Source organism: Akebia trifoliata, chromosome 8 (assembly GCF_017979445.1).
Source record: "Akebia trifoliata isolate Shusen 1 chromosome 8, ASM1797944v1, whole genome shotgun sequence".
Lineage (NCBI taxonomy): Eukaryota > Viridiplantae > Streptophyta > Magnoliopsida > Ranunculales > Lardizabalaceae > Akebia > Akebia trifoliata.
The window spans coordinates 47,350,563-47,368,602 of NC_141382.1; the positions used below are offsets into that span (position 1 = coordinate 47,350,563).

An 18,040-nucleotide genomic window follows, 5' to 3' on the forward strand; every position below is an offset into this window, starting at 1 on the left:
TATCTAAGGGTTAGTCAGATGGCCAAAACCACGCTTTAGGAAGTGGAGGTCTTGAGAATCCCCCTTAGGGACTCGAGGGTTAATTGGGTGCTCTAAGAGGCCTAAATACCTTGGTTTCGAGAAAGAAAAAAAAGAAGAAGATATGGTACTTTCTTAAGGGGTCGCCCTCGTGGATTTATCCTAGAAATTACCTAATTCACATGGGAGAGGGGAATGCATGTGCCCTGAGGGTTAGTTGGGTGCTTTAAGAGGCCTAAATATAACTTGGTTTCGACAAGGAAAAAAAAATATAGAAATGGTAGAATCAACAATATTTTATATCAAACCGAATACCCACATATACCCAACTTGTAAATTGAATCGATTTCGTAACGAGGAGTCTTTAAGCTTTAAGCCCAACAAAAGCAAAATTGGAAAACTGTTAGTCTAATACCCAAAAAGATGGGTGGGAGATCTACCAAAAAATTCCTAAAATTGGGATAAAACTACATACCAATTGACAAAACCTATTAAATTATAAGCGTAATTGAAAATTGTCCCCACCTGCACTACGTCGTATCTTACAAAAAACGACGGGCCAAAGCCGTCGCAAGAGCAGTTGTAAATATCGATGTCGTTTTTAGTGAACGACGGTTGGACCGTGTCAAGAATGTGTTGTGTAAAACGACGGTTATGGTCTGTCAAAATAAAACGACGGCCCAAACCTGTCATTTGTTTTGTCGAATTTAAATTAAATTAATAGATATAAACGACGGCTTAGAGCCGTCGTTTTTTTGTCAGACTTTTTTTTTTAATTAACCACAATTGTTTGTCATTTTTAATATTTTTCACCTAAAATGAAAATGACAATTTTCATTGGACAAAATATTAAAATTTAACAAAATAAATAAATACACAAAAACAAAAAAATTTACATTTTTCAAATGGAAACCATTTTCCTTCAAATTTTACATGTACAATCATAGTCCAACATGCCCCGTTTTCATGGTGTCGATTTTAATACACATCCCAATGTTTATAATAGTTTCTAAAAAAATATCTTCTACCAACTTCACTTCACTTGACTTGTAGAAATCAAAACCAACATTTATCTTTCTCGATCCTTGGAAGAATGACGTAGCGATTCTTAAGGATAACATACATTCCTCCTTGCAACATATTGCCGAAATCTGTGGTTGAAAAATTAAAAACATTGTCAGATATATAGTAGTGACACCGACTATCTAAAGCAATCCAAGTAATTATGCAAGAAAGATGAATATATTAAATTACAAAATAAAAGAGTTCTCATAACTATCATTGTCAAACATTTAATTATTTTATTATAATTTTTTATGTTTAGTGTCTATCTACAATACCTCTGTTCAGTAAAACTTTATTCGAAATTTGGGCCAATCAATAATATCACCGCATGTCAAATCAGCGAATGTTCCTTCTCCACTCTGTAGAATCACATTCTATCAAGGACCTCATCTATAAGAATATCGTAACTATCTGAATTTGCATTAGATGCACCTATCACTCTTCCTTCGGTAACACAATTATGTGGTCGTTGTTAGGGATTCACCTTACAAGGACCTGTCTGTATGCTTGGTGGATTAGAACGTGACTCATGATGTGGAGAATCAGGCCTTACCTATAAAATCATGTAGACAATGTCAGTGCAACAATAGAAGTCCACTCATCTATCAAAAATAAAATGCCAATGTTGTACCTGTGAAAAACTATCGAGATTGGTGGAAGACCGCATTGATGTCCTAGTAGAAAAATTTGATTGTTGTAAAGTCTCATTCACTTTTGCACCGCTTCCGTCAACTTATCCACTCTATTATGAAGGATTGTCGTCTCATATGCCAAGGTTTGCTTGTAAGGAATTGAAGCACGTACGAAAGTCTTGGAAACACCTGAACCTATTTCCCGAACACGACCCCGACTATCAGGACCACAAACATGTACAAAAAGTGTATAATATCAATACCTACTAATGATATGATATCATACTTACTAATATCAATGCCTACTATACAACATTATATCATAATTAAAAATATCTTAATTAAAATAATGCACATACCACAGCCACGGGGTCATGGTCTAGATCGTTATGTTTATTAGAAGGGTCATTAGCAATCATTCTATTGATGGCCTCCTGCAAAATAAATAATAATTAAGAAATATAAATCATGACATGAGAAGACAATATATTTATATGAAACAAGGACAAGAAAATATCAAAGGCCACATTTGATCTCAGAATCACCTACAAGAGACATATTTCTATATCCTAGTTAAAGAAACTACAGTAATATTACATTTATCATATATTAAAAAAGAACTCAAAAGACTGGAGAGAGAAGATACACAAGAGCTTTCGTGAGGTTCAATGCTGGATTTTGATGTGACGACTACATTGTCATGCTCCTTGGAGCCAATTCATTGGTGCAACTTTTATATAAGTTGGGTTCTCCTTCCCAACGAGATTGAGGTCTTTAAATAGAAATTTACAAGAAAAATATCTTTCTTAAAACCAAGGGATCAATTGATTCCAAAGATAAGCTGAAATGTACTGATTGGAAGATGTCGCCATACCAAGGAGACTTGTTGGGACCTACATGGTTGTCCAACTCAGTTTAATAAATCCTCATCTACCAACCCCACTACTCACATTGCCAACTCTTCTCCTTCTCAATAGTCTACACCTGTGGACTAGCTTCATCTTCCATCACATGACTCCTTGTCTATAGTCGAGTTAGCTAGTCGCATAGTATGCTCTCTCAACTCCTAGAACTTACCTTGATGTTGGCATACATCAATGGAAATAAAATGTGGGGAAGATAAAAGGACAGCAAAATAGATGCTCACCATTCATGTAAATTGAATTATTGAGACTTCAAATTTAAGAGATCCAAAAGAAATGTTAAATAAGAAGAAGACTTCTACTACTACTACTACAACAAAGACAAATTAATCATCCCTATTAACAACCAATCCAAACACAAAATCCTCAAAGCCCAATCCTTTGAACTCTATGATAAATGACAAACACTTCAATATAAGGCTTTTTTAGAGAGAAAAAAGAGCACAAATGTCTACAACTTCCCCTTCAAAAGTTTTCATATTCCTTTTTGTCCAAATACCATACAAGATTCCAAATGGAAGGCCTTCAAAGCAAGTGCCCACAAGATGTGTTGAGACAAGTTAGAACATACAAACAGGCCCAAAGTCAAAGAAAGTAGGTACCAAACTTCTTAAGAAAAATAACAATATAACAAAAGATAGTTCCCAAACTCGTTGCTTATTTGGCAGAAGTGAAAAAGTAATCAATAATAATCCATTTGCGATCAAGTTATCCATGATTAAGATTTTGTTAAAGCAAGCAACCCAAAAACCACAATCCCAAACAAAAGGACTATGAAAGCTACATAGTAGAAACTATTGAGAAAGGTACTTTCCAATTCAACAAGAATAATCCTGTTTTCATTCAAAGGACTATGAGACCAACTGTCGAAGTGAGAGGGTAGGCCAGAAATCCAGTCAATCTCTTAGAAATTCAGATTTTTCCGAAACTGATGTTCCAAACAAAGCTTCCCCACCCCATCCCATACCATGAAGTCATGAACCACTAGAAAATCCTCTTTAAGAAGAGAAGTACCGCACCATTTGTCTTCCTAAAATCTAACCACACCCCTCTTGTTCATGATGTATTTAGCACCTATCAAGGTAATCCAGAGCTTGCGTTTTTTCATTAGTCGGAAGCTACTAGAAGTGGGTTGATCCTAGCTATTCAGCACGACATTACTCTCATGAAGGTCAAGAGTCAACTCCAACATTGTTGTAGATTGTTTAAATGGAGGCTGTGAGATCCCTTGGAGATTCAGAACTCTTACTAAGAAGATAAAGATCCTATTGATCGAGTTCCAAATCGTTGATATCACTTTTTGTTATAGAGAGGCCAATAAAGTTGTTGACTTCTTTGCCTCCTTGCTACCCACTCCTGGATGTGTCATAATGGAACCAAATGTATTTCCCAATGATCTTGTGGACATTAGTACATAACCTTTTTGGTAGGCGGTTTGCATCTTTAAAAAAAATGGCCCACGCCGTGTATTCCCTTAAGGCAGCCATGAAATAGGATGAGGGTGTCAGGTGTTCACATTTCATCTTCATCTACAACATTGACTCGCCCATTTGAACAAAATTATAATGAGTGTTTTGCAACCATTTTTCCATTGGGATGTGATTTCAATAGTGCATATAACCTATATATTTTCAACATTGGGACTGTTCTGGATTTGAACAAGTAAGTTGCTATTGCTTTGAATGATTTGATCAAGTAAGTTGTAGCATAACTTCTACTATAATTTATTTCATTTTTTGGTTATGGAGATTACATGTTTCTAGAACGACAACTCATAATCATTCCTTGTGGTCATAAATTCCCTTTCCTATTTGTATGGGGTTATCATGACATTACTGGCACCACTAATACAATATATATTAATTATTGCCGAGGGAGTGATGGAAGAGGTGTTCACACTAGAACAAGAGGTGTTCACACTCAGATTACAAGATGAAAATCACGAAAATAAATAAATAAATTATTCTCACTGTTTTTTGGCTTTTGGCATGGCTGGCAATGTATATGTCAGTCCTGGTAATCTCCTTATGAGGATCTTGTTTACTCTATAAATGAAACAGTCAAATATGTAAATGAACAATATATTTAGAATTAAGTGGATCCAATCCATACTTAAAAGGGGGATTGTTCTAACGACATCACTCTTTATCAACTTGTTATCAACTTGGGGTGTTAGGAGGGTGTCTTTCTGTGGTGGATTGTTCTAATGACTACTCAATTGATATATGGGTTATGGATCAAACACTACCGTGTTGGTGCAATGTTGCATGTATTATCTTAGGAAGTCACTTTAAACATTGGCAGCTTTATACAGCCAAGAGAGGAACTAAAGCAAAAGAAACCAACCAAGTAGTAGCATCTCATACACTAAAAGAAATAGAAGAAATCCAATGTACCAAGCACATAATCTACCCTCCACCAGCCAACACTTACCTCTACTTTCTAAAACCCTAAGATCAAGTCTACACTAATTATAAAAATAAAAAAGCCCCACAAACAAGAAAGTGGACCTTTCAAAGCATAAAGGGTGCAAAGAAGTAAGGAATGGCATTAGTAAACAGCTCACCAAAACTAAACATAAAAGAAAGCAGATTCCCTTTTGTTTTCCAAAGAAACAATAATAATCTTCTCATTTAACCATTAATTTTAACTTAAAAAATCTTGCATTTTTCCATGATTCAAACCCAAATGAGGATCGATAGCAGAGAGAACAACAAACACAATGGTGTACAGATAAAACCCCTATAAAAGCAACAGAATTGTTGAAGCTTCAAATTGAATACCCCTAACTCCTTCCCAAATCAGGATAAAAGGGCAGTAGCATAAATCCTTTAGAGATTTCCTCAAATGGGTATCCACAAAAACCCTAACAGGATGTAATTCCCCTTGGATTATAGAGTAACTAAAGTGGGTAAAGGTCCTAGCACTAGAAAAACAATGCTTCCCTAATGGTTGTTGGTAGAACCCTTAGAGCATCAAATGCTGGTTTAAATCTTATGTACAGCCATAAATGCTGATTTATTATCTAATAGGTTCACTTTAACCTATTGTCTACATTATACAATCATCAAAGTATATTTAATCTAACCCATCTTCTACTTCCAATGGCAATAAAAATGCAATATTAGAAGACAAAAATGGTCGGAAATGTAATGAAAATGAGATTGAATGTGTTACATGGAAATGTAATGATTTCAATGCATGTATACATATACATGAATACATCTAATACTTCTCAATGCATATGTATCCCTACCAGCACATTTTTGTATCTGGGCAACTTTTTCACATAGCACCAGCATGTATATGCACATTGCCTTCCAATATTACTAATGGTTCCCTAAATGCTCTAACCATGTCTATGATGGAGGTGCGGTAACAGTGATTGGTTAGTATCATAAGACTAATCTATGAAAACAGAGTGGTAATTTAAAGTAGTTGCAAGAAATGATTTGTACAAACTTAAAATTCGAAGATGCTTATCACTGGAGCACCTGATTACTTTCTCATTTTCTCCATCATTCAAGCTTCAACATTTTAGTTCTGTTATGAGAAACAATATGGAGGAAACAATTTCAATCTTAAGTGGCCACCAACTACTACATTGGAGGATATACCACAGCTGTTTGGAAACTTCTAACCCTATAAAAAGTGGTTTCAAATTAACTCATTCTGAGACTTTACCCCCTATAGGACAAAAACAAGAAGAATCTTTTGGTGGTGGCATCTAGTGTATGAGATGTGTTGTGATTCAAAACAAGATGGTGTTGTGCAGAACCTCTAATATGATGGCCTTGATCAAGACAAGCCCGTAAGTGCTTCTAAGTTGATTTTTTTTTTTTTTGTCCATAATAATTTCGAAAGTTCTATTCACATTATAATTAGAGGCTAAGAAGAACATAAATCACAACCACAAAAATAAAAAGTGTAGCCAACTAAGGCACATATTCATGTGTTAAGGATGGATGGTCATAAAAATGTTAATATCATACAAAAGTCTGACCTCGAAAGATTTAAATCCACAATTCGTCAAGTGCTTCGCAATTGTCTCTCCTAATTTGGTGTAGTCTTGGCTTCACATACAGGCCTTACAAGTGTTATCTCTATTGCAAGATTGACACTAACAGAAGATACCTGAGGCTGTCCATATTTATAAAGCATCACTAAACGGCCTTAACTTAAAAGAAGATGAAACAAACACAATATAATATTTGGAACCTTTTATAGAATAATGTGGGGAAGTCCAAATATCAGAGTGAATTAATTCCAAAGGCATAGATGAAACAAAAGTGGATAAGGAAAAAGGTAAACGACTACTTTTCCCTAATGGACAAGAATCACAAAACACTTTATATTTAAGAGAGCCTCGTAAAGGTAAGGACTTACTAGATAACAAACAGTACAATATTATTGGAAACGCAAAATAAAGGTAAAATAACAATCATCATCCTGAAAAAACTGATGAACAAATAGTAAATTGTGGGAAATTGATGGACAATGTGAAACATTGTTGAGATGGAAATTGGAAGAACAATGATTAAATTGAGTAGATACAATATGATTAATGTCCAAACCTGCACTATTACCAACTGCAACTCGATCTGACCCATGATATTCATAATGTACAGAAATATTCACGAAATCAGACGTTATATGAGTAGAAGCATTGCTATCCGTAATCCAAGTATTATTATTTGGTTTAAGTAGTAGTTGAGGCTATCCATATTTGGTTTAAGAATATGGAAAAATATATTAACTTAAAAGAAGAAGGAATTTTAAAAACAGGCACAATGGCCTTCAATATACAAACATATAAAATAATGAACAGAAAACAGAATCATTATAGAGGTAAGTACCAACAGTAGGTACTTGTCAGGTCTTCAAGAACATTTCTCCTATAGTTATAGTTATTTCTCTGATATATTTTTATCGCTATTTCAGTAAACAAGTTGCAACAAAGAGATCAATATGGATCATATCAAGTTCTGGTACATAAGTGAAATAAGTGTCCTAGTGTAGTGTTTTCCAGCCCTTATCTCTGCATAGTCGAAACTATGACATTGTTCTATAACTAGCAGTCACCAAGTCAGTGTTTGGGAATAAGTCGGCAAGGGAAAAATACGATAAAATCGAAAACAATCATGAAAAAATCAACCTAGTGCCTACTAGGTGTTGTTCTCATATTACATAATCAAATATTAAGTTAAATTACAATAATTAATCACCATAAATTAAATTACAAGTAACCACATGTCTATATAACACAATCAAGGTAACGATGATGAAAAGTGAAGGAATTCAGTTTAAAAGGAATATAAAAAAATAATAATAAATAAATAAAATAGAATAACAAGTGAAGGACAAATTTGCTAGAACTATGGACTGTCTACCATATTATGTATGTAAATTAATGGGATTGACACTCGATGAATCCCACTTACACTGTATTTAAAAAAAAAAAAAATTTTCTTCTGATTTTTAAATAGCGAGGAGAGGCGGAGGGATGGGACACAAGGAGGTCCATCCTACCTACACTACTTCTTAATGAAAATCAATGTAATTGAATAATAAACACGATTGTAACGATGATGATAAAATAATTTAATTAACAATTTTTAACTGGGTAAGCAAGTAATTTAAAGAAACATTTTTTTATTTTTTTTGCTCAGTAGTAAATTAATGAAACATGTTCAGCCTTACTAATATTTAATTCACTGAAGCAATACAGAGGTAACTGAAGTCTTTATCGAAACCAGTGAGTGATGCTCGATCAACACATGCACATGTTATCAAATTGCAGGCAGGCTGGCTGTCCAAGCCCCAACAATAACTCATTGACTCATATTAATTTTGGGACCTTATCGGATCATCTTTGTAATAGTTTCTGCTATCTTACTATTGAGGAACGATTCCCTATTTGTTATATCATGTGGATCACGTTTAAATTCTTCCCCTGTAATCTAATATAAATTAGTGAAACCATTATCTTACAAAGATAATAAGATTTTAATCATCTTTTATCTTTTCTGTTTTAATCACAAAAGTACCTAAAGGTTGAGACTTAATTAATATACTCAAAGTTGCATTGCAATAATGTTCAACAAAACAGGCCAAAACACAAGGAAAGGAGCAGAAGAAACACAAAATACCAACTAATCAACAATCGCAGAGATAGATCCCTCTTGAGAATCAAAACTAATCGGATTTCTAAATTATTAAATGTTTAATACTTGCTAAAAGATTATTATCTTAGGGAGGAGAGAGATAGAACAGAGAGAGCGAGAGGAGAGAGAGAGACGAGAGGAGGAGAGAGAAGAGAGAGAGAGAGAGAGAGATAGAGAGCGATGATAGAGACTACCTCGAAAGCTTGTGCCGGAGAAGATGGTGTCGAACTTCGCCTGATTTCGTAATCCCTTGGATTGCTGAAGACTCTCTGTTGGGATCGAGAGAGGGATGATTGAAAATCCGAAACACTAAATCGCGAAAGAGGATCTTGTGAGCAGAGATCGAAAATTAAAAACCTAGAATCGTGAGAGACGAAATCGAATCGAGTCAGAGATTTGAGATTCGAGGGTTTTTTTTCGAGAAGAAAATTCGAATCGGCTGTCGTTAAGGTAATAAGGTTTGAGTCTGAATGTTAATCGATACAAATAATACTGCCACCATAGTTGTTTTTAACGCCACACCAATTGGTGTAGCATTAGTAAAAGTGGGTGCGGCAATAGTAACTCGAGTTGTTATTTACGGACGGATTAAGTTAGTTGTTAATAATCAATAATTATGGACGTCATTAAGGGTTAAACAACCAACAAAATCCATCGTAAATAAACAACGGTCTTAGTCCGTCGTTTTTTCTGCCATATTTAGTCGTTTTTTCCAATTTGTGACGTAGTGCTGGTTTCTCACAATCTCCTCTTCTACATGGAAGGAGTAAACCTTCACACTTGGATATAAGAAGGTCAAGGTCACAAACCATTCTCCATAAACAAAGTGTCATTATTATTAACCAATCACGAGGAAAGCTGTAGAAAATTCTAGGAAAACAAGTTAAGGTCTTCCAAAATAAGATAAAAAACATGAACATGTCTCTAAATATAAAATATCATTCTCAACTAATCAAGTACAGAACATTAAGGAAAAAAAATCACATAAAGTCTCCTAATAAGAACAAACACTGTAACCCTTTCTTCAGAAAACATTAACTATAAATCTCACCATGAAGTCTAAAGAGAAGAAAAGCCATACCAAATCTTCCTAAAAGAACAACTAGTACAACATGTTTTGGACTGTTTGTTAGAAGACAACACTCTCAAGTCTCATCAAGCAAAATTACATGTAATACCATCACAATCATCATCATCATCATCATATAAATATGTGCAGTTGAGTATCTCGAGGAAAAAGATCTATGACACTAGCACATGCCACCTCAAGGGGCGTATATCAGAAGGGGGGGGGGGCGTCAGAAAATCATAATTCTACAAAATTATATGTTATTTTATTTTGCACTATGAAGTTTGCTCTTGACATACAAATAAATGGAACATATATTTCTGGAATACCTTTTATCGATTGGAGACCAATGTTTTAAATTCAAACTGAAGATTGGATAAAAAATTTCTCAAATTTATTGATCATATCCTTGTTCAATTTGGTTGAACTGTTTTATATTTACTAAATAACTACACATATGTATGCATTTTTCTCAAATTATTCTATTTTATTTTTATAAAATATTGTACTCACAAAAAACCCATGGTTCATTAACTGAACCAATTTTATTAAAAAATCAGGTCAGACCTCGTCGAACAGCTGGTTCAATCCGGTTTGATAAAAACCAACCAACTTGGCAAGTTTTCCCGGTTTCTTAAAATAATTAGGATCCAAAACGGTATCCCGTTCCTATAATATAGGCACGTTTTCTCCATAGCATGCAACCCAATGTGTTTAAACTCCAATAAAGAATGCCACGTAGACACCGTATGTTGTTATAGGAACGAGACACCCTTCTGGACTGCGAATCTTCTTAAAATAACAATATTTTCCCCATATTATAGCTCATGACCATTACCAATTATTTTATAAAAAAATCTTGGAATTCTTATCTTCTGATGTATTAAATTCAAGCAAAAGCATGCAAAACGTGTTCTTCTATTATAATCCCATTTGTGAACTACACACCATATTAAACTCCATAAAAACCTCACTCTACCAAGTCCCAAACTCTCATCAGATTCAAGTCCCTCCTCTTTGTAGACCAAAATATGTTCTCCCCTGCCCCAATCACCACCACCAAGACTTCAACTTTTAATCCCGGCTTTGACGAACACCAGTGGGTACTCCAAATCAGTCGAAGTCTCAAAGAAGAGATCAAAGATGATTATGATATCCCCGTCTGCATCTTTAATGTCCCCAAGGCCTTAATGTCCAGCAAACCCGAGGCCTATTTTCCTCAACAAGTTGCTCTAGGCCCATACCATCATTGGCATCCCGAGCTCTATGAGATGGGGAGATACAAGCTTGATTCAGCCAAGAGAGCACAAAAACAACTCCAAAGCCTCAATTTCCAACACATCGTTGAACAATTGCTGAATATGGAACTAAAGATTCGTGCTTGTTACCACAAGTACATCGATCTCAATGGCGAAACGCTTGCTTGGATGATGGCGGTTGACACATCTTTCTTACTTGAATTCCTCGAAATCTATGCTATCAGAGAAAGTAAGAACCTAACAAGAATTTCATCTAGGATGTCTTACATGGTCAAGCACGCGGGGATGAAATCTGTGCAAAACATGATCCTTAGGGACATCATAATGCTTGAGAATCAAATTCCTCTATTTCTATTGAGGAAGATGTTGGAATTCCAATACTCGTCATTAGAAATTGCAGATGAGATTATCTATTCGATGTTAATCGGTTTATATGATGAGCTCTCTCCATTCAAAAGGATGGAGGACAACCCGAACATCGATGTCACAAAGCAGGCACATTTGCTAGACTTTTTGTACCACATGATTGTGCCCAAATCAGCACCACCATCCGAGATTGAGTTTGAAGAACAAACTGAACCCATCGATGACAAAGAAGGATTGTTCACTCATTCGGACCAAGTAAAACAGTTTCTTCATGAGGTATGGAATTTGCTATCCAATTTAAACATAGGACCCATTCGATACTTAAAACAAGCCTTGGTTTCTAGACCTGTTAAATTGGTAGCAAAATTGCCTTGGAAAATCCTCACCTGTCTCCCCGGTTTTTCGATATTAATACAACCCATCCAAAATATTTTCTACTCTCAAGATAAAGAAGGTATCAAGCCAGAAAATGGAAGTTCACATTCAACCAACATCAACAAACCTCCATTAATGGAGGAGATTTCGATCCCTTCGGTCATCCAACTAGCGAAATCTGGTGTTCGATTCTTACCCACTAATGGAAACATCACAACCGTTAGTTTTGATGAGACTACTATAACACTTTACCTCCCTACCATTAGTTTGGATGTTAATACAGATGTTATATTGAGAAATTTAGTAGCATATGAAGCATCAATTACATCAGGACCGTTGGTTTTTACGAGGTACACCGAATTGATGAATGGGATCATAGACACTGATGAGGATGCAAAGTTTCTAAGAGAAAAAGGGATTGTTTTGAACCGTTTGAAGAGTGATGGGGAGGTTGCAAACCTGTGGAATGGGATGAGTAAGTCACTTAGATTGACTAAAGTGCCCTTCATGGACAAAGTAATTGAAGATGTGAACAAGTATTATAATTGTAGATGGAAGGTTAAAATGGGGAAATTTCTGATGAATTATGTGTTTGGTTCATGGCAGGTTCTCACATTTCTAGCATGTATTTTCCTCTTGTTGTTGATGCTTTTGCAATCTTTTTGCTCTGTCTATCATTGTAGTCGTATTCTACGCATTCCAACTGGTGAAATGTGAATGATTCTGTGTGGTTCATCTCCTTTTGTAAGTAATATTCCAATTGTTCTCCTCCATTATTATGCATATTTTGTTATAATTGATGATCATGATTGGTAAAAAAGAAAAAGAAAGAAATTCAGTATGTTGTGGTGCCCTTAATGTTTCATGGTTCACATGGGCCGGGACATGTAATGAAGAAGTTGTATGGTTGAAATTTGTTTAGTGGGTTTGTAAATGAGGGTTGTTTAATTAATGAGATGGTTTCTTTACTTCATATAAATGGTTGATGTTGCCTTTTATTTTAATTATGGATGCTAAGTGGCTCTATGGCATCAGATATCAACATTGTCATTTGTTTATTAATTACTATTATAATTTCTTTATTTTTTTTTTATATGGCAAAGCAAAAAATGGAACAAAGTAGTTCTTAAGGTAGTGGGTTCAAATGTGTACACGGGTACCCAATTATAAATCGAATAGAATTAGTTGTCCCATGACCTCTGTGTTGTTTGACCTTCACCTGTTCTACAAGTGTTCTCACAACTATGTAGAATATTATGGATAATTAACATTTTACATAACAAATTAAATAAATCATAATTAGAAATAAATTCTGATTACTATATGAAAACATATAATAATTTTTCTTTCAATTTTCACGATAAAATAATTTGGTGCATCAATATACATTAGTTGGACAATGTGAGTTTGAAATCAATTTTTATCCTTGAATAAGTTGCGTGAAAGAGTAGATTGTCGGTGAAGACTTTTTAATTGCCAATAAATTTTCTCACATGATCATATGTCTTGAAGAGAAAAATTGCACCAAATAAAGACTTTTTAATTGCCAATAAATTTTCTCACATGATCATATGTCTTGAAGAGAAAAATTGCACCAAATAAAAACAAAATAGTTAGTGCAGTCTAAATTATAAGAATAATGATTTTTTGACACCCCCCTCTAACATACACCCCATCAAAGAATAGTAAATCATTTGCCTAGGGATTCACAGAATCATAAATCATTTTCTTGTGTATTTCAAGGCAAATGATCTACGAATCTATGATGGGGGCGTAGGGTGTGTGTGTGTGTGTCAGAGGGGGGCTTGGGCATTAGATTATCACGACTCAAACAATAATATGATTTGATCTCTGTTGGGACCTAAAAGGAGTTCAATAATATAGCTTCCATTGTGGACTTTCATCGACTATTACACATTATTCATGAATTCCCACTATTAATCTGTGGTCATTTTCTTCAGCGGCAACTGTTTTTTCAAATATTTTCATACTGATTTTTGATCCCTGTGAGTTTTACACTATTACGAGAGCATTAGATAGAATGCATTATATAAATACATGGGTGTAAGGTGTGTACTAATACACCAAATCATGTTCCCATGCATTAGGATTAACATAGAGGTTAGACTAAACAAATCAAATGCTTGAATTGGCTGGGTTGGGGTGGGGTGGGGTCTACATTGACAAATGACATGGACGTGCTTTTCTTCACTAGGTGGATAAGGATTCCGCCAAATAATAATCCGTGCCGATAACCTTAAACACAACTTGACATTTTATATGTTTCTATTTTCTATATTTTATAATATGGTTTGTTGTAGGTTGATTTAGACATATTCCCCCACACCACATTTTCGTGAGGATTAATGTTGGAGTGAGTTCATTGGAGGAAACCTTGACATGGTGTTGCACTCATAACCGTAGATGCTTTTCCCCAAGAAACGAGTAAAACAACATCAACAATGATGTGTTTGTCACCACGTCAAGGTGTCCCCTGTGTTTCTCACTGAGGTCACTCCAACACCACTCTTCCGTGAATATTTGAAATTCTCACCTTATAAATAAATGTGTGTCTCTCACTGAGGTCACTCCAACACCACTCTTCCGTGAATATTTGAAATTCTCACCTTATAAATAAAAGATACTTGCTCATTAAAAAAAATATTATTTTTTAATAATTATCAATTAATATATTATTATTTTAATAATTTTCTCAAAAGAAATCAATACAAATGACAAACTGGTGCGACTCCAACGCTTTACACTTGACTATAGGTTTTATTTATTTATTTATGTACGTTTAATTATGGGATTGGCCAAATTTACAATTTACTAAAAACTGTGCTAAGATAATGGATAAACATCATAATGTAACTGCTTAGGGCCTGATTGATTCAGCTGCCAGAATCTGCTGTCAGCTTCTGCTACCAGAATCTGCTGTCAGCTTCTGCTGCCAGAATCTGCTGTTAGAATCTGCTGCCAGAATCTGAAACACTGAAAAGCTTGCTTGATAGAGCTTTCTAAAAGTGCTGTGCTGTCAGAATCTGCTGTCAGAATCTGGTAATTACTGCTTGATACAGCTTCAAGAATTTGCTGTGTTAGGGTAAAATGACCAAAATACCCTTAAGGTTGATAATGCACCCAGAATGCATTAAAAATGATCAGAATACCCCTATAAATAGATAATTACACTAAATATATATAAATATAAATATAATAAAATTATATAAAAATTAAAATAATTATTATTTTAATTTTAAATGTCTATAAAAATTATAAAAAAATTTATAATTCTATAGAAATTTCGGCAGCATCTCCTTAAAAAAATGGACATATGGAATTTTCCTGATAAACAAAATACCTGCATAATACACAATCCAAAATTCACATTGTACATAACACATCCACATTACATCGTATATATTAGTTGATCTTAACAAAACTAAGTTGATAATTGTCATAAAATAGTCATTTAATTTTAATTTCTAACAAAACAGCCCATGTGTATCATTTGGCATGTATCACAAGTGGGTAAAATCGCCTTACACTATCAACAACTAATGCATGACTTACCATGAGGCTAAGTGCAATGTTGCAGTGCTGTGAATGTAATGGGATTTACAACAAAAGTAATTGTGATGGAACATTAAAACAGTCATAAGAAAAAAAGAGAAAATGCATGGATGTAATATTCGCAATTTTGGTGAAATAAGACCATGTTGAAAGTAATATAACATTCCAAAATGCATGGAAATGTGTCAATTAAATCCCACTCTAGCCCTACCATAACCCATCGAAGAAAATTCAATCATTGTGTAACTAAGGTTGGATCGGATTACCAAAACACAACAATGATATTAGAATCTCATATTCATCTTAACAATAACAAAATATTGAACAAGATACTTAAATCTATTTGAAAACAAACAGAAATTTATTTCAATGCTAAGCAAGCGGAAATATTTTCAATGCAAAGCAATCGGAGTTTTGGTTATTTAATATAACTAAGGGAGTTTTGGTTATTTAATATAAAAAAATCCTAAAGGAATTACTTTAAAAAGGAAAGTAATTTAGACAAACATACACCTCTACGTTTAAGTGAATATTTGAGATGCACCCTTGGTTTTCAAATACCCTTAGATGTCTTTAGCAAGGCCACTATATTTATATCTAAATCTATAATCAAGTTAAACTAATAAAAATATCTATCCTAAAGAGTAAATTTCACTAAGGTATGAAACAAACAAAAGCTATTTTGTAAAGTTATATCATAAAATATCAACATTTAAAGATTTTGAAATAATCCATGTAATATCCAATCGTATCTTTCTAGTTGTTCTCTCTGGCATGAAGCCAAGTTTGCATTTGTTTGTTTCTTGTATTATTCTTTTCTACATGACCCTATTCCAAAATTTTATTCCACAATAGGTAGTGCAATTCCGCACATCTCCCTATCCTTTAAAATAGGTGTCAAATTTTTTTCCCATAATTGACATCCAAATATTAATCTTTCTACCATTTAGATCAGATTTCATTAATCTTTCCAACAAAGGGGAAAAACAAAAAATAAATAAATAAAAACCCTTCATAGGTTAGATGCTCCAAAAGAAAAAGGTAAAAGTAAGCAAAAGTCCTTCATGAAAATTTCAATAATCATCCAAAATTTGAGAAAAGTAAGCAAATCCCTTCATGGGTTAACCTCCAAAAAGGGAAAATTAAGCAAAAATCCTTCATAGGAAATTACCAAGTGTAGCCTTCATGGGTACTTCAAAAATTGATCCAACAAAAAGAAAACAAAACAATATAACAGAATCTCACCTTTATCCTTGTATTTGGTGTAAAGCTCAGTCAATTGGGTATAATTGGTATCCACTGTTCAGCTCCAAACACAATCCCATTAATATTCAGAAAAACCAAAATAAATAAATAAATAAGATTGATGAACAACCCATTTTTGAAAAATAAAGTACCATTTGAAAGCAACGTTACCAACAACAATAATCTTCCCTTTGTAAATGTTGAGATCAACATCCTTCCCTTTACAATCTTGAAGAGAAAATCCCATAATTTCAAAGAACCCATATGCGTGCAAGTGATGAATTTTCATACAGAGAGACAGAGAAAAAAAAATTGAAATTGAAATCTGATAAAATTAACTTACCTTGACTGTGAAATCATGGAGGGACTGATCTAAGGTAGATGATTGAGAAGCACCCATACAAAATCAAGGGTTTGTATGGCAGAGAGAGCGAGAGAGCGAGAGAGCGAGAGAGAGAGAGAGAGAGAGAGAGAGAGAGAGAGAGAGAGAGAGAGAGAGAGAGGGAGAGACTTTAGGAGAAGAGGAGAAGACGATGACGTCGGTGTCTGAGGGTTCTATCGAGAACGACGTTGCTGTGTGAGGGTTCTGTCGAAGAAGAGACGAAGAGAAATCGATGTTGCTGTGAGGGTTCTGTCGAAGAAACGAAGAGAAATGAGTTAAAAAAACGAAGGGTAATAACGTCTTTTCACATGAGACGTTTTTCGGTAATTCGCGTCTCCCGCAAACGCAAATAGAAAAAGCTCTAAAATTCCGCTTTTCACATTTGCGTTTATAAACGCAATTTCGTAACGCAAACTCGGTAAAACAAAACGCAAATGATTGCGGTCCGTTTGATTCAGCTTCAAAACGCCGCGTTTTGACGCAAACGCCGGTAAAATTGCGTTTTGAAGCGCAATCAATCGCCCCCTTAATGATTGCATAATGCTAAGATTTTTACTACTAAGCAGTCGTTAAGTGTTTGGACTTTTCTCTCTCTCTCTCTCTCTCTCTCTCTTTTTTTTTTTAAATATTTGTTACATTATAATGTTTATCTATTATCTTAGCACAGTTTTTTGTAAATTGTAAAATCGGACAATCCCATAATTAAATGTACATAAAAAAAAACTTAAAAGTCAAGTGTAAAGTGTTGGAGTTTCACCGGTATGTTATTTCTGTTGATTTCTTTTGGGAAAATTATTGAAACAATAATATATTGATTAATAATTAATATTTTTTTTCAAATACAGTAAAAATATAATAAATAGACAGTTGGAACACCAATTTTCAGTGTTAAATATTTAAATTGATCTAAATATCCATTTAACTGCGAAAATCGACGGTTTGACTATTAATTTTCATACTGATCTGTGC

At 34.3% G+C, this 18,040-nt stretch overlaps 1 protein-coding gene, 1 long non-coding RNA gene and 1 pseudogene across 11 annotated transcripts; 1 reads left to right on the forward strand and 2 right to left on the reverse strand.

Moving 5' to 3' along the window:
- Positions 1-903: 903 nt before the first annotated feature.
- Positions 904-9,382, reverse strand: LOC147397302 (uncharacterized). Of its 4 annotated transcripts, XR_015181207.1 has the most exons (7): positions 8,997-9,380; positions 6,642-6,778; positions 2,075-2,149; positions 1,715-1,933; positions 1,568-1,636; positions 1,359-1,442; positions 905-1,169 (listed from the first exon to the last, which is right to left on the reverse strand). It is a non-coding gene; the product is annotated as an uncharacterized LOC147397302 (long non-coding RNA). The 4 variants fall into 4 exon arrangements; XR_015181205.1 differs by having other exon boundaries at positions 904-1,169; positions 1,359-1,636; positions 8,997-9,382; XR_015181206.1 differs by having other exon boundaries at positions 904-1,169; positions 1,359-1,636; positions 1,715-1,910; positions 8,997-9,381.
- A 1,460-nt stretch (positions 9,383-10,842) lies between these two features.
- On the forward strand, positions 10,843-12,803 carry LOC147397303 (putative UPF0481 protein At3g02645 pseudogene; annotated as a pseudogene).
- A 1,993-nt stretch (positions 12,804-14,796) lies between these two features.
- On the reverse strand, positions 14,797-17,597 carry LOC147397304 (putative glutathione peroxidase 4). Of its 7 annotated transcripts, none has more exons than XM_086449258.1 (4): positions 17,033-17,597; positions 16,842-16,917; positions 16,690-16,743; positions 14,797-14,915 (listed from the first exon to the last, which is right to left on the reverse strand). In XM_086449258.1, exons 1-4 carry the CDS (start codon positions 17,087-17,089, stop codon positions 14,812-14,814), a joined length of 291 nt encoding a protein of 96 aa, XP_086305384.1. In that variant the 5' UTR covers positions 17,090-17,597; the 3' UTR covers positions 14,797-14,811. The 7 variants fall into 7 exon arrangements, 3 of the variants coding, with proteins under 3 accessions (XP_086305384.1, XP_086305383.1, XP_086305382.1); XM_086449257.1 differs by having other exon boundaries at positions 14,797-14,951; XM_086449256.1 differs by having other exon boundaries at positions 14,797-14,993.
- Positions 17,598-18,040: the final 443 nt, after the last annotated feature.